At 34.4% G+C, this 21,682-nt stretch overlaps 3 protein-coding genes across 11 annotated transcripts; 2 read left to right on the forward strand and 1 right to left on the reverse strand.

The window, feature by feature from the left end:
• The first annotated feature begins 608 nt into the window (after positions 1–608).
• LOC100811638 (stromal cell-derived factor 2-like protein-like) lies at positions 609–4,368 on the forward strand. 2 transcript variants are annotated; one of them, XM_006577790.3, is made up of 6 exons: positions 609–1,022; positions 1,153–1,299; positions 1,618–1,758; positions 3,284–3,333; positions 3,420–3,549; positions 3,857–4,255. In XM_006577790.3, the coding sequence occupies exons 1-6, from the start codon at positions 906–908 to the stop codon at positions 3,938–3,940; spliced, it is 669 nt and encodes a 222-aa protein (XP_006577853.1). In that variant the 5' UTR covers positions 609–905; the 3' UTR covers positions 3,941–4,255. The 2 variants fall into 2 exon arrangements, with proteins under 2 accessions (XP_006577853.1, NP_001242350.2); NM_001255421.2 differs by having other exon boundaries at positions 614–1,022; positions 1,159–1,299; positions 3,857–4,368.
• A 5,067-nt stretch (positions 4,369–9,435) lies between these two features.
• On the reverse strand, positions 9,436–11,434 carry LOC100818576 (U-box domain-containing protein 12). Its single transcript, XM_003522363.5, has 2 exons — positions 10,556–11,434; positions 9,436–10,479 (listed from the first exon to the last, which is right to left on the reverse strand). Exons 1-2 carry the CDS (start codon positions 11,089–11,091, stop codon positions 9,567–9,569), a joined length of 1,449 nt encoding a protein of 482 aa, XP_003522411.1. The 5' UTR covers positions 11,092–11,434; the 3' UTR covers positions 9,436–9,566.
• Positions 11,435–15,202: 3,768 nt separating this feature from the next.
• LOC100780090 (pentatricopeptide repeat-containing protein At4g39952, mitochondrial) lies at positions 15,203–21,038 on the forward strand. Of its 8 annotated transcripts, none has more exons than XM_041014832.1 (4): positions 15,203–18,310; positions 18,756–19,608; positions 19,733–19,774; positions 20,609–21,038. In XM_041014832.1, the coding sequence occupies exon 1, from the start codon at positions 15,720–15,722 to the stop codon at positions 17,982–17,984; it is 2,265 nt and encodes a 754-aa protein (XP_040870766.1). In that variant the 5' UTR covers positions 15,203–15,719; the 3' UTR covers positions 17,985–18,310; positions 18,756–19,608; positions 19,733–19,774; positions 20,609–21,038. The 8 variants fall into 8 exon arrangements, with proteins under 8 accessions (XP_040870766.1, XP_040870768.1, XP_003522424.2 ...); XM_041014834.1 differs by having other exon boundaries at positions 20,635–21,038; XM_003522376.5 differs by having other exon boundaries at positions 18,756–19,005.
• Positions 21,039–21,682: the final 644 nt, after the last annotated feature.

Consider the following 21,682-nt stretch of genomic DNA (forward strand, 5'->3'; position numbering starts at 1 on the left):
ATGTTTATAGTCATGGGTGTTTGAGCATTGTCGACCATTCTAACTCGTGAGAAGGTGCAGGAGTATGATTGCAAGCAGTTGATTGCCGTTGAGGGGTACCAACAAGGCTAATTCGACTAGGGAGGTGTTTGACCAATGTTGTCTAGTTTCCATATGCATCACGAAGAGATCTTAGACCTTTTGAGAACCAAACATATTGCTCTGGGTACACTAAAGTTGGGATAAACATGTCACCATATCTATCAGAGAGAGTTTTGAAGAAGTTCAGGTGCTTACAAAATATTCCTTCAGAGCCACCCGACATCCTGCATATGAGAGGTGCAATCAGGCTTCTGAGGAGTGGGAGCAGTATGTGGCACCGTCAGGCAAGATTGTTCCACATTATAGTAATGTCATTAGCAATTTTGGTAGTATGAATAGTAACTGCAGCTCTAAATGAGAAACGGCCCAAACATAACTCTGGCCCGAAATACCTGAATATTTTAGAGATGATTTGAACCACTAATAAGTACCCACGTCATGCAAACGGCCACGTGTTGCATCTCCATTGGTTGAAAACATGTCACGTAACGCGTAGAAGAAAGTAAAGTGCCGTGTCCTTGCCGGTTCGTGCAGAAAGGTCCATTGCATTGCAGTGTAAGTATTTACAAAGCAAAGCGAAGCAAGCATTCACTGAATGCGCTCTATCTCTCTCTTTCGATCTGGGTACTAACCCTAACCCGCTTCGAACCGTGGCTTCCTCAGGCTCGCAGAACCTCTCTCGAAGAAAACCTTCTTCTTCTTCGTCTTCGTCTTCTCAACAAACACCCGGGTCGACCCGGATCGTTTACCGAGAATCTCGGATCCCATCGGAATCCGATTTCCCGATCTGGCAGCAGAACTGGTTCATCGCATTGCTCTTCGTCATGGCTCTCGGATTCTTCGCCCTCGCCATTTTCCTCTTCCTCACTCTCGACTCTGACATCGCTCCTTCTTCCACCGCCTCCGCCTCCGCCTCCGCCGCTTCCTCCGAAGGCGTCGAGGTCTCACTCTCTGTCTCTCTCTCTCTTTTCTTTTCCGTTGGGATCTCAGATTTTTTTATTTATTTTCTGATACAATTTTTCGACAATTAATAATAAGTAATTTCTGATTGCTTGATCTTTAATTGTGCAGGTGCAGGTTACTTACGGCACGGTTCTGAAGCTTATGCACGAGAAGACCAAATTTCGGTTGCATTCTCATGACGTGCCCTACGGTTCTGGCAGTGGACAACAATCGGTTACTGGTTTCCCAAATGTCGACGATTCCAATAGTTACTGGGTAATTTCCTCATTCATATTTTTTTTTTCTTATTTGAATGAATAAAAAATCTAAGGACGTGAGAGCCACTTTTGCTGCATTATCTATGTTTATGGTTTAAAGAATTTTACACTACCAACTAATTAGAAATTAACGTAGACATGACTTTTAAAGTAATTACTATAACAATCAACAAATTTTCAATTATATGGCAATTCATGATTAGATAACGGTGTAAATCAGTGTGTTCTAATTTTTTATTTTTATTTTTTTTTCGTAAATTTTGCTCTGCGGCATTTGGTTTTTGTCTTGACTTAAGATATGTGCATTGTTTTGTAGATTGTAAGACCTGAGCCAGGAACTTCTGCTAAACAAGGTGACCCCATTAAAAGTGGCACAATCATTAGATTGCAGCACATGAGAACAAGGAAGTGGCTGCACAGCCATTTGCATGCATCCCCGATATCAGGCAATCTTGAGGTGAATGCTTGTTTTTAGTTTTTTTGTTTGCAAATGATATAAACTTTAGGATCTGTTGATGATTTCTGTAATGTGTGCATCATAAATAAGCTATTTTTCTTTCGTGCATGGTATATTTGCTGCTTTTCTATGTATGATTGTAAATATGCCAATTTTGAAATGTTTCAGCGCAGTTTCCGCCTTTTCTATGTATCATTGATGATTGATTATAAGGACTCTGCATTCGAATGTAATTGAGGCATATAACCTTCAAGGACCAAATTGAGGGTGCTTTCTTTTTATTATTTCCCTTTCGGGGAGTATGTGATATTTTAAAAATAAATGGCGAATCATATTATTGTACTTAGGAAGATGTTTAAGGATTTTTTTATATTAGACAGCTATTCTTATTTCTTAGTGCACACAGTCAATGCCTCTCTTGCCTCATCAATCACTATCTATAAATGAAACTCTAATCTATTAACAATAATCTGTTAGCTAAATCAAACTGGAATATTTAGTTTGATTTTTCCCATAATTATTTGCTATTTAGTCCTTTTCATCTTACGATAATGTTATTTCCCTTAGCTTTGAGTGAACCACCCCCTTTCATTTTACGTTTCATCTCTCATATGCCGTACATTTTTTTCTTAGACATGTTCTTTTAGTCCTACTTCATTTCCCATGCATGAACAACAGACCTAGAATCTGGTTAAATAATGATTTGAACCTATGTCCTCTCTTAACAAACTTATGTTAGACCCATTTATTGTGAATGACATTCTCTTTGATTTTACATCCAATTTACGTTGTATACCTTAGACAATGAAAATACGCAGTTCTGTGTAGCTTTTGCCCTGTAATCAATTTATCATTTCTTCTACTGGTATCTCTTGCTAATCTGATGCCTTGCATGTAGCACCATTCTAATGATATATCATATAACCTTAAATACTTCTTTAAAGATTCTCTACATATTATTACTTTAATTTATTTGTTTTTGGTCTCAACTGGTATAACACAAGAGCAACAACAAAGCCTTATCCCACTAGGTCTGTTGGTATAATATTTCTCCAAACTTGTCCTTTGGATTGAGCTACCAAAACCCAATGAAAATGACTTACTGTAGCATCTTGATGTAATTGTTATTCACTATTGTGTTGAAAATCAATATTATTTATCCCAATGCTGTCAATTGATTTAGCTATCTATATAGCTGGCACTATCAAGTATCTAGTGGGATAAGAGTTGTGGTACTAAAATCAACACTCGTGCAATTAACTACCACTTATAAACTATCTCACTATATCTGTCTCCCCTCCTACAGACTGATGCAAGAAAAATTGACACTGGTAAAATTCTTGAACTATCAGAACATACATAGAGAGGGACTTTTTGCTAATATAGATATCTCTTTCATTATCCTCTTTGACTTTGCATTCAAATTAGCTTCTGATTATAGTTAAGATTTTGATTGTCAAGTATAACCTGTTTTAGACCCTGTCTGAGATATTGGATATCTGACATAGTTTTGAACTGAAATTAGGTCAGTTGTTTTGGAGGAGAATCCGAATCTGACACCGGGGACTATTGGAAGTGAGACATTTTTCTTTTCTTTTCTCGATGAATATTTAGATCTCAATATTCTGGATGGTGCTTTATATTTGTTTCATTGTCTTTAGGCTTATAATAGAAGGAAGTGGAAAGACTTGGAAGCAGGATCAGAGGATTCGCCTTCAGCATATTGACACTGGAGGCTATCTACATAGTCATGATAAGAAATACAGTCGTATTGCTGGGGGTCAGCAGGAGGTGAGAAATTGCCTGGATATGAAAATACTCTATTCTCCCTTTAAAAACATTTTATAGGACTAAGATGTGTGAATAATATTTTCGATGCTTACTGCATTTATTCTTCAGAACCCTACAAGTATTCTGTAGATGACTTAGGCACTAACTATAATTTTGTCAAGTTAGATTTGGCTTAGAAAGTACAATGAATAATGGTGGTCATGGCATATATGGTCATTTTTCGTAGTGATTCTATTTTATTTTATAAGTAACTAAAATGTTGGATGTATATTAACATTTTTGTCATTTATAATATCTATCTTACCAGGTTTGTGGTGTTCGTGAAAAGCGTGCTGACAATGTGTGGTTGGCAGCCGAAGGTGTCTACCTTCCCGTTACGGAAAGCAAATGAGTTACTTAGTATCGATACTTATTCTAAACGGGTAAACCATGGATAGTGGGAGTGGGTGGCTGGCACCGGTTCTGATAACAAATGCAGGTTTTTCTATTGAAGGATAAATATACAGGAGCATTTAGGATTAGATAACGGTAGTAATATTTTGTCATAGGTACACTTTGTTATGTAGTAAGTGCATGCCCCATTTTCATTTTCCCCGCTGAAAATACTTGGTGTCTGTTGTTTTGTGAACGCCATATACCATTCCTCTAATAGGACTACGAAACGCAATGAGTCTATTTTTCAATTGAATTATTATACGGATAAAAATGAACCTTTATGGATGTGTTTCTCTTTTTGATTTTGATAATGCAAAAGGATGGGAAATCCTTTCTGGTCCTTTACGTTCATTTGCAAGCGAGGAAAATTCTTTTCAGGTGAAATTAGAGTTTTTGTCTAAATGTGTTTTATTTTGTTTTTATAGTTTTTATTTAACTTTAAATTTTAAATTATTTTCCACGCTAATATTTTCCTAACTTTTGTTTCATTTCCCATGTCAGTCAAAATAGTCAATGTCATTGATCGAGTAAAAAAAGACCACATTTGGAATTAGGACATATCTTTCCTGTCTAGTAATATTTTCATGTGACCATATGACCTAGCTAAGAATTTGGAAGGACCACTTCGACGGTTCGGTGTTTAGTGTTTTATGCTATACGTGATTGAGAGAGGGATATGATGTTAGAGGATGGTGATTAACCCACCCTGATTGTGGTTGGTTAAAGATAATGAGTGTTGTTGATTTCGGGTTATCATCTTTTAGTTTAATGGTCTTGATTTGTCTGTTTAAAATTATTTTATAAAGTCAATTAAATTTCTCTATTTTATAGCATTAGATCATAATTTATAGTTAAAATTTTAAAAAACTTTAAAAATGGGATTGAGTTTTGAGATAAGGAAGTGGAATGGAGGAGATTAAACAAAACAAATGAAGGGCTCAATTTTTGAGATATAGAAAGTGAGGTAGAGGAGGTTGGCCGAATAAAAATGAAAAATGAAAAGATCAATGAGAGGAGTGTAATTTATTATAAATAAATATCTATTAAATAATTTATTTATTAGTATATTAAAAGAATATAAAATTATTCGATATAAATATATGTTTTTCTTTCATTTTTTTTATTATCAAATGAGAGGTATTTCTTTTTCTTTTTATTTTCAACCCGTCTATAACTTTGACTACTTTAAGATCTAGGATTGCTGGTTGAAATCATTGTAGGAGCAGTTTGAAGTGGCTATCCTGCTAGGTTGAAGACATTGAAAATTTCAAAATGAATCATGCATGAATGTATCTATGCCAAACTGGCATTGACACACGTATACAGACATTAAATAACCAGAAATATTTGGTGTTTGCATTCTGCAATAAATATAAAAACAAAAATATATAATGCTTGATATAAAAAAAAGAAAAATGTAAAGTAAATGCTAAAACTAAACTGAGAAAAATAACAAAATAATTATTAGAAAATAAATTGATGGTTGCGATAGATGAAATTTTGAATCTTACGTACGATTCGCATTCATCAAATTATATTTTCATTCTTTGGTTATATAAATTATAAAATGAAATACATTTTATGATTGGAATTGCATTTATACTGTTTCATGAAAAGGAACCGTAGATGTTTTGGATCCATGCATGAACGAGTCAATGTCGTATAGACACCGTTTTTGTATTAGCTCTTCATCAATCAATGACCACTACACTACACGTGTATAAATAATAAAACTCAGGTATAACAATGTTTCGCCAGTTATTCTTGTCTGGACAATAATTTTTATATATATACACTTTTTATTTTCAACTTTATTTTTTTCTCTCTTATTTATATTGGTCTCTCATTTTATTTCTCCTATCATTTTCCCCGTACAAAGGTGAACACAGCACAGCTCATAGAAGTGTACAATCATCGTTATCCACTTCCACTATAAAAGAAAAGAAAGAAAAGAGACGAATAACTTCCACTACAGAACTTGTGCGTTATGGTATAGTGATGCATTGTGTGGTCATGCACGTATCATGTAGGAAGTACCATTGCAACACTCATATATATGATAACACTTTTCCTGCATCTTGTTATTGCTTTTCAATCCATAAGCAGTCCCACATTCAATGGAAATAATGACGGTGTGTTTTAACATGATTGCAGTAATTGGGACGGCTCTTCAAAGCATACGGATGGCAGTGTTTGTTTGGACAAAAACATAAAATCAATTCTTTTCAATCATGGTGACACATGTTTTAGTATAAAATTTATAATCACTTCTATCTGTTCTAAATTAATTTTACTAAAATTAGTTATACTACCTAATATTTGGAGCTAGTTTTAACTTAACTAATAATCTCGAATTTAAGTCATTATAATGTATCTATTTTAATAAATATTTCAGAGAGAACTTTATCGTTTGTATAGTAATCTTATGGGTCTGATATAATTAAAATACATTATTGCAAGTTGCATGATGCAATGTGAATGTGTCTTTTAATTTTACTCTGGTTTGCACGGTCGTTGGAAGCCCAAGACACAATGTTTTTCATGATAAATGAGGAAACCTATTTGGAAAAAAAAAAGATTGTTTGATAATTGATACTCCTTTCGAGTGTATATAATGAGCGATGCGTGATGAAAAGATTAAATGAGTAATGGATATGTAAGTAAAGGTTAGTGTAAGAAAAACAAACATGAAAACACCAAAATTAATGAAATTGGTGCACAAAAATTGTACCGCCTCTAATCCTATTTATAAGAAACATGTAATAATATATTTAATTTTACATTATTACTTTGCTTCTTACAAGCATGAATATAGTATTTAACTTAGTTGTATATTCAACAAAAACCGATTGAAAATAATTTAAACTAACCCAAAAAATTGAAACCACACCAGCCTTGTCTGATACAGTTGGCAAACCTAGCTAATCCCACTAAAGGTTCTCTATGTTCTAACTAAAATATCTATAGATTATATGTGATAAGTAACCAATTTTGTTACTTCTTAGAATGCAGATATAAGTACGTACGTATACGCTTCCCCACCGCGTTGGTTGGGTGGAATGAATTCGAAGCAAAGCTATTACCCATTCAATTGATAGTAGTTGGATTTTAGCTTCATGTATACCTGCTGCTATAACGTTATGAATAATGGGTGACAGAGAGGAACATTACACATTTACACAAGTGCATGTTGTTATAAAGTAGTGTGAATAACTACACTTATATTCAATAAAAAAACAAAATTGAATAATTTGCCGGTGCATATTCATATATGCATAAACATAAATGGGTCCTGATAAAAAAAAGACTCCTCCTGATAAAAAAAAACGTAAATGGGTGTAAAGAGGTAGAAAGAGGATAGGTTTTATTAAGGAAAAAAATGATGTAATAAAAAAAATGAGGAGGAAGGATATAAAAAAAGAAATGAGATATATGAATATAACTGTGAATAATTGGAAATATCTACCTCATTTAGTGGTAGATCAGGTGGAGGGAAGAGAGAATAAAAAAATGAAAAGAGAAATAATAAATGTAATATGTGATGTAATAAAAAAATATAGAGATAAAGAAAAAAAATAGGGGGAAATGAACTATACAAAATTGAGGCGTATGCTTATAATTATCCTACAATTATTGAATTCATACTTTTGTTGCATGTAGCTCAACACTTGTGTGGGGTATGGGTAGGTCTAGGAAATTGTGAGCATAATGCTATCCATGAAGGTTTCAGTTTTACAACAAAAAAGTTACCCTGTTTGCTTGTTGGATTCAAATAGCACTAGAAAGAAAGGCTTTAGTTAATCTTCGGTTTTACTACATGCAATAATGCAGGTGTACGAAGCACACGGAAACTTGACCTCTTTTGTCCATGATTGTTTTACAGAAAAGTTGCGTTGATAATGCAAAATTTGGATTCATCACCAATCATGCTCAAAATCATGTTGAAATATCAATCTTCACATGTATAGTCTCATTTTGATGAATATTGTCTTTGTATTCAATTTTTTTTTTGAGGTAAAGCAATTTTAAATAATCTTTCTGTTGAATAAAAAAAATTATATTGAATTTTATTATTAACTTGTTTTTAATCATAAATTATTTTACCTCAAATTCAATTTTGATGAAAATCATTTTACTTAAAATTCAACCATGTAATGCCATAATTTGTTCTAACAATTATTGTTGGAACTATCAAACTACTCAGAAATGTATTTATTTTATTTTATTTTTGAAGTTGAGTTAAAACATAAATTGATACCCCATTGCAATTAGTTTATCTAAAACATTGGAGTGTACTCTTGTACTCATTTACTAGGCATTAGTTATCAGTTGAAATTCGTGGTCACATACTGCGTGGGATGCAAAATTATAAAAATTATCGATTTTCTTGCGATCCAACTAGAAAGCACTGTAGCTCAAATAATAGAAGCACCTTTTGGAACCTCGGGTTCAGAGTCAGGCTAAAACTTCAAGAAAGTCAATGATAATGGACCCTATTTGTGATCGGAAGGGTAACCTAATTAATTTTTATATCCAAATTACATTGACATTAAAATATTTTCACTGAAATGCACTCAGCAGTAGATAACATTACATATGACTGTAGACCCCACAACGAGCATCATGTTAATGTAAGTATGTAACCCGTACGTAGTGCGGAGAAAATGCAACAGGTCATCTTCCATTCAACATTCAAACAGATTCAATTTACTAATAACATTTAGATCTGTGGCCTGTTAAAAGAAAGAAGAAGAAAAAACTAATTCAGTGAACCGGGTCATGTGGCATTAAAAGAATGAATTTTTATTTATCTGACTAAATTTATGGCTTTAACGGCAAACAATCTCAGTGCAAATGATGCACAACAAATCGCATTCATCTCTGCTAATCCAGAGATTCCTGAAAACTCATCTACACACGAAATTCGCAAACAAAAGGAGGGAAGATTCTCAAATAGAAATTGACTGTGAATAGTCCCTGTTATGTATCCGTGGTATGGTAGATGAAAATGACCGACACCCCCATCTAATTTTATTAACTACAATTAGAAATAATAAAACACAAATAGCGGGTGCCAACTGGAAGACAAAAGTGTGTCATGATTAGAAAGCGACTCTTTGAAATGTAGGGAATGCTCGTAGAGCAGTAGCATTCGTAAAGCCACCCTAAGATTTTCCATTTTTTCTTGTCATGTTACTGATAGAGAGGCATCACCAAACTACACTGCAAAACGAATCACACACAACACAACCCATGTAGTGATTGTCATGGCCATTAATATATTATTTTTAGAAGTTATAAGATTGAATTAATAATAAATAAATAAATCACAATTCAATTTTTTCGTTAAAAGAAAATACCTTATCATGAGAATACTCATCCCATGCTCAAATAGCTCACGCCCAAAAAAAGAAAACCTAAAGTGAGATAATTAAACTAGAAAAACTAGTATTATATAATAATATATAATCTGCCATATCGTTATTATTATTATTATTATTATCATTGCTAAGTAGCTACAGAAGATAAAAAAAAACTCAACGAAACTACAATGAGAAATGGTTTCATTTCATTATTATTCTTCAAAATGGGAGACTCTTGGAAGTGAGTGAAGCAAAATGGGTAGATGTAACAAAATCGTGACGCAAGTTAGCCCTCTTGACAATCTTGATCATATTGCTCTGCAAACTCTGCTGCACTAACTGCTTCACCGCTTTCTTTTCCTCACTCATGATCCCATCTTCCTCCACCAAGCACCCTTTCGACGAAGAAGAAGAAGATCCACAAATAGGAGCAGAGACACCCAAGTTAAAGTTTCCACCGTAACTTCCAGAAACCTGTTTCCCTTTGTCTATCCTCAAACACTCCAATATTCTGGAGGCTCTCTTTTGAGCCAGCGTGGTTCCCACCAGCGTTAACTCAAGCAGCGACGACACTATCCCTGCCTCTATCATCACCCGCCTGTCACCGTACGCTTTGTGCGCCATTATCATCAAAACGTACGACGCCTTCTCTTGGCACTCCGGCGAGTCCGTCCAACTCAACGCGTCCACAAGAATCGGAATCGCGTCGCGAACGCTGCTAATCGCTTTTCTACCCTCCGGAGTCGACACTAAATTGCTCAGAATCGCGAGACTTCTCTCGCTCACTTCCATGTCTCCTATTGTGGACACTAGAAACCAAACCAAATCTGTTTCCAAAACTACTGAAACGTTGCTCTGACAGATCGAGAGATTGTACAAAGCTCGCATAGCATCTTGCTTCACTTGCGATTGGGATTGAGACGTGCTTTTACTATCGTTTAAATTCGTTAGGGTTCTAACTAGGAACGGTATTGCACCGGAGGATCCAATTATCGGTTTGTTCGAATCCAAAGCGCTTAATCCGAGGAAATTTGCAACAATCGCTTCAGACACCGACGAATCTAAACCGCTCGATTCGATTAGCTTCAGCATCTTGTGCACCGCACCAATTTTCACTATAGCCGCTTTATTTCTGCAGTAATTGAATTAAAAATGTTAGTTAAAAAGAAAAAAAAATGTTTAGGTCAAAAACAGAGCAAACAACGCACGCATCGTTGCCGATTCCGAGATTGAGCAATGCGTAGAGCGATGCGATTTGAGAATGAGCGTCTTCTGAATCGAGCATCCCGACGAGAGGAGGAATTGCTCCGAGCATTGCGAGATTCACTCTCGCTTCCGAATCTTCCTTCGCTAGTGACCTCACTCTCGCAGCGGCGATTCGCTGCTTCCTAAAGTCTTCTTCGCGCAGCTCCTTCACCACTTGCTTCAGTTCCGCCAGTGCCTCTTCCTTCTTCTTCTCCTCCTCCGCCGCCGCCATTTTATTCTCCGCGGCGTTCAGAAGATCCGATAGCTTCTCCGACCTCTCCTCCTTCTCTGTGTGGCACGCCGCTGAGCTGAAGTCACCGCCGTCGCTGACATCGCCACCGCGCTGGCGATACCGGTAGCGAGAGGTGCCGCCGCAGCTGACGGCGTCGAAGATCAAGCGGCGGAGCACGCGGAAGTGGCCGGCGGCGGTGGCATTTTTGGCGGAGTGGCGGTGGTCAAGAGCGATGGATCCGACGTTGTTCTGATGACACTTTGCCATTCTCCGACGACCTACATTGCAGAGAGAGAAAGAGAAGAGTGAAGAGTCCCTTTTCCAATTTATAAAAGAAGTTTTTATTTTTTTGAGAGTGCTGAGTAATTAAGTAAGTAAACACTATACTATAGTACCGTAGTGTGCACGTTGTTGTGTCTCTGTGGCTTTCTTTTATAGTGACGGTGTGTGTGTGGTTAGAGGATGATTTTCAACGTTGTTGTGTTTTAAAAACGAAATGAGTGGTAAACTTCATTTCATTTCGCATTCATGGAATGATAAGGAAACCGGTAATCATTTCAGACAAAGAAACTACAAAATCGGAGACCCATGCTTCTTTGCGTTTTGTCTTTCCTACTATTTTTCATCCATCTTCTTTTATTTTCTTAAATATATACTCAGTTTTTTACTCTTTTTCTAAATGATTTGTTCTTTAAGAAAATTATTCGGATGGATTGGCATGTCATGTTTTGTATGTGGAGGGTACAGTACAAAAACAGAGGAAAATAATCTACAAATTAACAAGTATTGAAAAAGAAGATAATAAAATAAAATGAGTAATATTATATTTTTTAGAATATTAAAAAATAAATACAAACCAGAGACATGAAAAAAATTAAAATTTAATTAAAAAATATCAAATAGTTCAATGATATATAAATTAATTTAATTTTTAAAAAATTAACATATACAATTGTTTGGTCATTCAAAACTAGAGAAAATAGAAAAACAAATTATTAAGGTAGTTTGTCCTATTAAGTTTTTTTTTTCCAATTAAATCTTACATTTTTTATCCTTATGATTTAAAAGTGATTTTTGTAATTACTATGATTTACATTTTAATTCTCTTTTAATCCCTATAGTTTTGAAGGTGATTTTTTTAGTCTTATAATTTATATTTAAATTCTTTTTTAGTCCTTATAATTTAAAAGTGATTTTTTTAGTCTCTATAATTTATATTTTAATTTTATTTTTGTCCGTATCATCAAAATATGAATAATATTATCAATTACAATTAATAAAATATGATTAATATTATCAATTACAAAATATTAACAAGTAATTTGTAAATAAACTGAGAATTAAAATCTAAACTAAAAATACCAAACTAAGAAAGTAAGAATAATGAAACTATAAAGACGAGAGTAATTTAACTTTTTTTTTATAGAAATAAGATATTTTCTTAGAGATTATTGAAATAAATTTTATCTTTTCAAGTAAAAAAAAATCATACACACAATCACAACATTAAACCCTATCAGCATATTTAAAAAATTTAATAATCCAAATGTGTTGAATTTTGTTAATAGTGTATCCTATCAAATAAAGTTAACTAATTGAGTTGTGATACACACAAATAATAGTATGTAAATTTAATTTCTTACAACACATTTACTCTCTTTACTTGTCATGTAAGTCTTATTATCACTTTTGGGACAGAATGAGGTTAGGGCTTCTTTAAGAAAAGTTGGTCTTACAAATCTTCAATTGTGAGCAACTGTTGAAGCAACTTTGCTGCATCGAAGAGCAACTCGATCTCCCATCACTCCACATAATAGCACCGCCGGTTGCTGCATATAGCGCCTATTGCTATTCACCTTCTTTTTTTTGTCTCATTTTTTTTATTAAGTTAAATTGAAATAAAAATAAATAACAAAATATAAAAGTGTGAAGTAATTAACTATAGGAGTTATTTTAAAACAAAAATTATATAAGTTAGTTAAGTTGCTGGAAATAATAAAATTAATGTGATTTTATAGAAAAATATGAAAGTTTATATAAAATTAAGAAAAATAACATATCAGAATAACTCTTTGTACATTACCCAAAATATCATAATAATAATGATATAATAAAAATAATATATTTATAATATTAACTTATTATAATAACTATTTGACTTGAGCCTTAGAATATGTTTTTGTAAGTATCTTATCTTCGATCTCTTTGTTAAACATATTGAAGGAAAATTACAATCGTATCTTCACACAGATAGAAGTTATTATATGGATTTTACCTTACAAATTGAAAGGAAAATGAAAGAGAAAAGTTATTTTTTTTATACAAAGATAAAAAAAAAATCTTTATTCATAGTGCATTTAATTACTTTAAGACATTATAGTAGTATCATTTTACATACATTTTCTTACTTTTGTTTTCTATGCAACAATGATAACTAGAAAAATAATTATTTTTCCTTTTCACGTTTTCTCCTACTAAATAATTTAACAAAACATCTCAGTACTCTTTAATTTTTATATATTTTTTTCCCTTTCACTTTTTCACCTAAGTCAAATATTCCTTTAAACAGGCATAGTGTTAGAGCTCGTGAGTAGTAAGAGTAGGAATATGGTGGTTCTCACTTACATAAACCATGGGTAATATATTGTCGCCAGCTAATGTTGTGGATGAAGGAAGGTTCGTGTGGGGTATTTGGCAAAATTAAGTTATAAGTTAATTGAAAATATTTGATGCATTAGCTATAAATATTAAATCACATAAAACATATATTTAGTTATTTGATTTTTTTATCGGTCAATATTAATTATTAATTTTTAAAAATGTTAGTAGAAAAGATTTAAATTTATAACCTATTTATCTCTTATTTTCCTTTCAACTATTAAACTAGTTAATTAAATTGAAAATGTTTGATAAGATTAATTATAAATGTTAAATGACATAAAAATATATATTTAGTTATTTGATTTTTTTTATTGATCAATACTAATTGTTAATTTTGATAGAAATATTAATAAAAAATATTTGAATTTACAATTTATTCATCTCCCCTTCTCTTTTCAACCATTAAATGAAATTTATACCTTCATTTAGTTATTTGATTGTAATTAACTAACTACACAAGCCTTTAAAAAAAAAAACTAACTACATACATGTATAGGTATGTATATAAGTATCACTTTCAATATTTGAATTATTTACGTGTGTGTTTGATTTGTGGATTTTCTACCTTCTATTACACGTTAAACGGAAATCCTATGTCACAGCATTTATATTCAACAGAAGGTAACGTGAATACAAACACACCTCTGCAATTGATATATAATGTTGGGAAGGTTCTAATAATTCAATATCTAGTGAGAGAAAAAGAGAGAGAGAGAGAGAGAAATTATAAATAAAATTAGTGATATGATATAATGTAATAAGAAGAAAGATAGAGAAAAATGAGAAGTGTAACAAGGCGTTTAAGTATTATTGAAATAATTTTAATTTTACCAAGTTTGGCCACTCCAAAAATTACTGTCCCATCTGCTATAACATTGTGGGTTAGGCACACAATAAAATATTATCTTTTAGAGATAATATTATATTATCTTTTAATTAAAATTAGAGTTTCATATTAGTAACATTTGCATGATAAAAAATTAATAAAAATTAGCATAGATGACTAAACTAAAACTATATTCTTAATAAAAACAACACTAAGAACAATATAAAACTTATGGCAAGTTTTTGTGGGGGAGTGATAATTATGGCAAGTTTTATCGTTAACCAAAACTCTCATTTGTTTGATCATGAACCTGTAAATGTAGCAGTTTACAATTTTATTATTATTATAGCGGCAATTGTGAGTGGAAATTTGAAGGCTCAAATTTAATTATGGCAAGGGTAAGGCTGTGTATAATATCCCTCCCCCATACCTTCTCATAGCGAAGAGCCTATGTACAATGTGTAAAAGAAAGTTTGACCAATGTAAAAGCTCTGTTTGTCTGTCTATTCTCTTCAATTATTCCGCTTGCCCCTCCTCCAAGCTTGGTGGCCTACGAAAGCAATCAGCTAAATCTTTATGTACGGTGGCATACCAAGACTAACGACAATTTTCACCAAACTCAAAAATTGAACGTACGTAGTTCATTTCATTCACGTCAATGTAAATATGCTGGAGAATTTTTGTATAAAAAAAAAAACATAGGTGCTTTTTTACACGTGTTATATTATGTTAATGAATAATTTATTAATGAAAACATATCTTTGTAAAATCCTGAGTTTATTGCAAGTCTCATGTGGTGGGTCTACTTACCTTTGGATTTTTCCTAAGATGAATTCGGACAAGAAAGATTTATTTCCACTGCCACCTGATGCAGCGATGCTTCTTCTTTTTACTTCTAATCCGTCACCTCATTTCCCAAGAATTCATTAAAAAATAGCCACCAACAGAGTGAACCATTAACATCAGAGGACAGAACAGACTCGTCTGCCATGAAAACATGAAAGAATTAAACAGTAAAATGATCATGTGAAATCTATGTTTAATTTTAATTCAAATTTTTTATTTTTTTTTCTTTCTACCCAATGGACCCTTAGATATTTATTTTTCGCTTTAGACTTAGAAAACTTGTTTAACACAAATGTTTCTTGAAATAAATTTTAGGTCTAATTGGTTTCTCACTCTGTCAAATTACGGTTTTCTTTGTGTTACAAGCTTTTCAAATTATGTGATAATTAGTTTTTTATGGTTTTTCTCATTTGAATCAAATGTCTTTAGGTTTTTTTCTCTTTTATAATCAAATCTCTCTATCCTCATTTTTATTTGACACAGAAACCATCAAAAAAATTTTACATCTATCAACAATGATTTTCATATACATAAGCACTGACATGATTAAGGAAGCACAAAAATGGTGATACGCATGTCGAAGGCTTACGATGCAGGTGAACTGATCTTGGTCTCGAAGCACATCAGAACCCTAGATTCCCTCCTCCGCTTCCACGCGCTGACGGTTACAAGCGGCCACTCCACGAACCTTTTCATGGCCTCAAAGCTGATATCTCTATACGATTCTCTGAACAACGATCCCAGTTCATGTTCCACACTCTTCCACTCTCTTCCCTCCAAAGACACATTCCTCTACAACTCCTTCCTCAAATCCCTCTTCTCCCGCTCCCTCTTCCCTCGCGTCCTCTCCCTCTTCTCCCACATGCGCGCCTCCAACCTCTCCCCCAACCACTTCACCCTACCCATCGTCGTCTCCGCCGCCGCGCACCTCACGCTCCTCCCCCACGGCGCATCACTCCACGCCCTCGCTTCCAAAACCGGCCTCTTCCATTCTTCCGCTTCCTTCGTTTCACTCTACTCGCGCTGTGGCCGAATGGAACTTGCACGCAAGGTGTTCGATGAAATTCCCAAAAGGGACGTGGTTGCTTGGACTGCACTCATCATCGGGCACGTGCACAACGGGGAGCCTGAGAAGGGTTTGAGGTGTCTCCGTCACGTGCATGGGGTTGTTGAAGATGATGAGAAGCCCAATGCTAAAACGTGGGAGGGTGGGTTTCTCGCGTGTGGGAACCTCGGTGCTGTGAGCGAAGGCTCGTGTTTGCATGGGGTGGTTGTCAAAAATGGGGTTGCTTCTTTTATACAGTCTTCGGTTTTGGATATGTATTCCAAATGCGGGGTTCCCCGAGAAGCGTATCGGTCCTTTTGTGAGGTGATTCACAAAGATCTTCTGTGCTGGACGTCCGTCATCGGGGTTTATGCGAGGATTGGGATGATGGGGGAGTGTCTGAGGTTGTTTAGGGAAATGCAGGAAAATGAAATACGCCCAGATGGGGTTGTTGTTGGTTGTGTGCTTTCGGGCTTTGGTAATTCCATGGATGTGTTTCAAGGGAAAGCGTTTCATGGAGTCATTATAAGGAGATATTATGTGGATGATGAGAAAGTTAATGATTCGCTGTTGTTTATGTACTGCAAGTTTGGAATGTTAAGTTTGGCAGAGAGGATTTTTCCGTTGTGCCAAGGGAGTGGAGATGGCTGGAATTTTATGGTTTTTGGGTATGGTAAAGTAGGGGAGAATGTGAAATGTGTTGAGCTCTTCAGGGAGATGCAGTGGTTAGGTATTCATTCCGAAACAATTGGCATAGCTTCGGCAATTGCCTCATGTGCCCAGTTAGGAGCAGTTAATTTGGGTAGGTCGATTCATTGCAATGTGATAAAGGGTTTTTTGGATGGTAAAAACATTTCAGTCACCAACTCACTCGTAGAGATGTATGGAAAATGTGGTAAGATGACCTTTGCTTGGAGGATATTTAATACATCGGAGACAGATGTTGTATCATGGAACACTTTGATTTCATCTCATGTTCACATCAAGCAGCATGAAGAGGCTGTAAATTTATTTAGTAAAATGGTTAGGGAAGACCAGAAGCCCAATACAGCCACACTTGTGGTAGTGCTTTCAGCTTGTTCTCACCTTGCATCTCTAGAGAAAGGAGAAAGGGTTCACTGCTACATAAATGAAAGTGGTTTTACACTCAATTTACCTCTCGGCACAGCATTGATTGATATGTATGCTAAGTGTGGGCAACTGCAAAAATCAAGAATGGTATTTGACTCTATGATGGAGAAGGATGTGATTTGCTGGAATGCGATGATTTCAGGCTATGGAATGAATGGATATGCAGAATCTGCTTTGGAGATATTCCAACATATGGAGGAATCAAATGTTATGCCCAATGGAATTACCTTCCTCTCTCTTCTCTCAGCATGTGCCCATGCAGGGCTTGTTGAAGAAGGCAAATACATGTTTGCCAGAATGAAGAGTTATTCTGTGAATCCCAATTTAAAGCACTACACTTGTATGGTAGATCTTTTGGGAAGGTATGGTAATGTACAAGAAGCAGAAGCCATGGTCCTATCCATGCCCATTTCTCCGGATGGTGGTGTTTGGGGAGCTTTGTTAGGTCATTGTAAAACTCACAATCAAATTGAGATGGGAATAAGAATTGCGAAGTATGCTATTGACTTGGAACCAGAAAACGACGGCTACTATATAATCATGGCCAATATGTATAGCTTCATTGGGAGGTGGGAAGAAGCAGAAAATGTGAGAAGGACGATGAAAGAGAGGTGTTCAATGGGAAAGAAAGCTGGTTGGAGTCTGCTCTGAACTAAAACTTCCCTTCCCTCAAGCCTGAGCTTTAAAAGAAAGAAAAGGTTAAAGAAAACCATTGGAAGTTTACCAAGTGCCAATAGGCTTAATCTTCTCGAGTTTGCTCCTTTCATAAGCCATTCACGAGCTTGTCATTGAGCAATTGGGCTAAAGAACCAGACATGTTATTATCATGAAATACTTTTCACATTGTTCTGACACCCCACAAAAATAACCCTCTTGATGGATGTTTTAATTCTGTAACTCACAAGTATTCATGCAGCGGCTAGAAGAGAGGCACGCCAGGGTTGGCAGGAGAGAGAGATGACTAAGTTTCCATAAAGGTAGTATTTGATTCTGCAGTACATTGTTCGATTCCTTTGAATTTTGATGCTTTATTGATTTAAGACCTATGCCCTTATCCAAAAGTGTGAGGCAACCTGTTTAATGAAATTTGTCTCAACAGTTCTGTTATTTTCTTCACAGTGTTGACAATTTATGGCTGATAAAAAAAAATGTTGACAATTTATTAAAACATTGACATTTTGAACCTTGTGAATTTGGTTGTGCTTCAAACGATACCTTTAACTGTTGCACATGCCATGTTAAATGGCATATTCATCCTTGTTATCCTCCAATGATTTCCTGCAAGACTTAGTTCTCCTGCTTGATCATCGATTTTATTTGGTGTTTCTTTTGATTGATTTGTTAAGATAGTTTTGGAAACGGGGGTTTTCTGGAGCTATCTTGTGTTGTAACTAAAAGTTTATATGGGAATTCTTTTTTCAGGTCATTAAATGTGCTTCTGCAACCTTGGACCTTTTTTTCATCCACATTGTAATGCTGAGTTACTTTCTCAGATAATTAAACACGTGGCAGAGGAACTTGAGAGAAATATTGCTGATGGGGGATCCTTTTACTTGTCCCATTTATTATTGCATGTCTGCAAAAGAATTTGAAAATAACATGGATCCTGTGTTGCAATTTTCTGTTTGTACGCTGTCCAAAGTCATATCCTGGTGTGCAAATGTTTGGCAAGGTTATGTTATTTCTCTCTTTTTCTGTGTTTCTCGTCTTCATTTATGATTTTAATTAATATTGTCTTGAAGTTGGATTCTCAAGTTACTTTTATCAGTTTTAGTTTTAATGACATAGATGATGCAGATATCATATCAAGTACATGAAAAGGTCTTTTACCAAACAATCACATTCACACATGTTATTTGCAGGTGTTAAATTGATGTTTTTGTTTTTCGAGTCGTTCTTTTAGCCCCCACACATTTTATTTACCATTACTTCGACCTGAAAGTATATCTTACACCTATTCTATATACTAATCAATACACATCACATGCTTTCCATTTTACACATGGAAAAGCTGGAAGGGGTGCCAGCTTACATTTTCAACCAACTTTATCTAGTAACATCATTGAATTTCTTTGCTATTGACATTTCTTATTGATATAGTATCTTCTACTTATTTTTACGTCCTTAGGTATGCTGAGTTGGGGTTATGTGATGCCTAGCTTTTATATCCTACTTTTTATTGAAGTGAAACAGATATCATGAATAAGAGAAACAGTAAGCCTATTCTGTTTGGTACGAAAGCAGCATTACTGTTAGGCCATGCTAATGCCTAATGGTATGCTTAACCATACGTAGTACCCATATCAATCGCATTTCATTCATGTTACTAATGTATTCATATCAATATTCCTAATTACATCCTTTAAGCAATGCTTAAAGAATGGTTTTTACATATGCAGATTGTTGATAAACTACGTTGGTATCTTCAGAAAGGTGATATGGTAAGCAATCCTATTCTTGTTCACATACTTGGTCTTTTATCTCCACCTACTTAATATAACCCCACCTATTTAATTTTTGTGAAGAGTTATAGACACAATTTTCTTATGATATGAATCCCATGTTCCCTAGCTCTACCAGATTACCACCAAAGGTAATACATGTTGACGTTGTACGCATTTTGGTGATAAGTATATATAAGGTATATAACAAAGACAAATGTTTGGACTTTGGAGTTGCTTGGGAGATGCTTCACCAATTCTTATAAATAGGAACCATTCTTGTAAAGTACGGTTGCAGCAAATCGATGTATGAAGCTAGATGTACAAGCCATAATTGCTTTTGGGCTTTTGCTTCCTGCACCCCATAAAAAAGTTAAAACTCCATGACTAGATAAAATTACCCTTAGGTGGCATTTGGTAAGGGGATTCTTTTAAGTTTTCTAAGAATCTTAGATTGAAAATCTTAAATTCCTACATTTGGTATGCATATTTTAAAAATCATTCTCAGGAATCTAGCATTCCCAAGAATTGTTTTTAATTGAGTTTTCCCAGAAAACAATGTGTTCCGAAATAGGTGTTTCGAAATAATACCTTTTCGAAATGCCTGTTAAGCTTACGGAACATGTGTTACAGAATCAAGTGACATTTTATAAAGGTACTCTGTAACACTTATGCCGGGATATATGTCTATTATACCGGAATAGGTATTCTAGAATCCCACTCAATTCCAGATTTAATTTTTCCTCGGTTAATTATATTGTATTATTTATTGAAATTGTTTACATTTTTTGGTTTAGCGTTTGATTCTTTAGTTCTCTACTTGTTTTCACATAGGTATGGGTATTCTCGTTTATTTACAGTGCCGAAGTTAACGGTGGGTCAAGAAGATCCACTTTGGAGACACAACTACACAAGATAAGGAGGTGCAGAGAAGCATTTGTGGGTCGTACAAACTTAAAAGATGGAAGAATAATCTCGGAAGATTTCAAAATAAGGAGGTGCAGGAAGCAATTGCCTTGCTTTTGCTCAACGCACTTTTTTTTAAGTAATGGTGAATCGTCCTCATTCTAGTGAGAACTACCAACACTCTTAGTGCATGTTTAGAAATCAGATGGAAAAGTATGTTTGAGGCAAAATCATTTTTGCAAAAGGATCAGGACTCTTGCTTTTATTTTGGTTTTGCTTTTATCCATTAAATTACATTGGAACGAAGATCATAACCATTTCAACTATAAATCAAGCATGCACTTATTTTGTGCTGGCACTCTTATTTTACAAGCCTTTGAGAAGCGACAGCTCTCGTCCTAGCGTGGGGAAATAATATATTTTATCTTTTGCATATTTATTGTGTTAAAATTAAAATACTAACGAATTATTATTTTAAAACAAAAATAAATATAAAAGTATAATGTGATCACATGTGAGATTCATTTTAAGTGATTTCATCGTTAAAAGTAAAAACATATTAAGATCTTAAATATGATGAAACATGATAAGATCTATAAAAATGAATTAGAACCAAAGAGAGAGTGCACCATTAGAGATGTAATGAGGGCGCAAAATAAATTTGGATTCCAATATTGTGTGTCTACCACCTCTCTTATCAACAAGGCATGCACCAACATAAAAGAAAAAGAAAAAAGAAAAAAATCTTTAAATTTGCGATTTGATCGTGATTCACTTACAGGTCCTCGGTCCCTTGGATACGAAAATAGTGAATACTTATCTATTTAATACGTTTTTCTTTGTCAATCTTTTCAGTGGATTTTTAAAATGAGGTTTAAATACATGCTGCTTATGTATTCAATCTTAACACCTTTTCATAATCGTCAACGACAAGGGGCAGCCAACTAGGAGTTGGAAGAATATGCATGACGTCTTGAGCTCAATCCTCATGGTTGTCATGAT

Source organism: Glycine max, chromosome 4 (assembly GCF_000004515.6).
Source record: "Glycine max cultivar Williams 82 chromosome 4, Glycine_max_v4.0, whole genome shotgun sequence".
Lineage (NCBI taxonomy): Eukaryota > Viridiplantae > Streptophyta > Magnoliopsida > Fabales > Fabaceae > Glycine > Glycine max.

What these genes read in the sequence shown, in the direction of transcription:
- LOC100811638 (XM_006577790.3), top strand. Translation starts at nt 906, where the DNA reads ATGGCTCTCGGATTCTTCGCCCTCGCCATTTTCCTCTTCCTCACTCTC. An exon ending in CTTCCTCCGAAGGCGTCGAG is followed by an intron (nt 1,023 to 1,152) that starts GTCTCACTCTCT and finishes TTAATTGTGCAG; the next exon opens with GTGCAGGTTACTTACGGCAC. An exon ending in GACACCGGGGACTATTGGAA is followed by an intron (nt 3,334 to 3,419) that starts GTGAGACATTTT and finishes CATTGTCTTTAG; the next exon opens with GCTTATAATAGAAGGAAGTG.
- LOC100818576 (XM_003522363.5), bottom strand. Translation starts at nt 11,091, where the DNA reads ATGGCAAAGTGTCATCAGAACAACGTCGGATCCATCGCTCTTGACCAC. An exon ending in CTCGGAATCGGCAACGATGC is followed by an intron (nt 10,480 to 10,555) that starts GTGCGTTGTTTG and finishes CAATTACTGCAG; the next exon opens with AAATAAAGCGGCTATAGTGA.
- LOC100780090 (XM_014774492.3), top strand. Translation starts at nt 15,720, where the DNA reads ATGGTGATACGCATGTCGAAGGCTTACGATGCAGGTGAACTGATCTTG.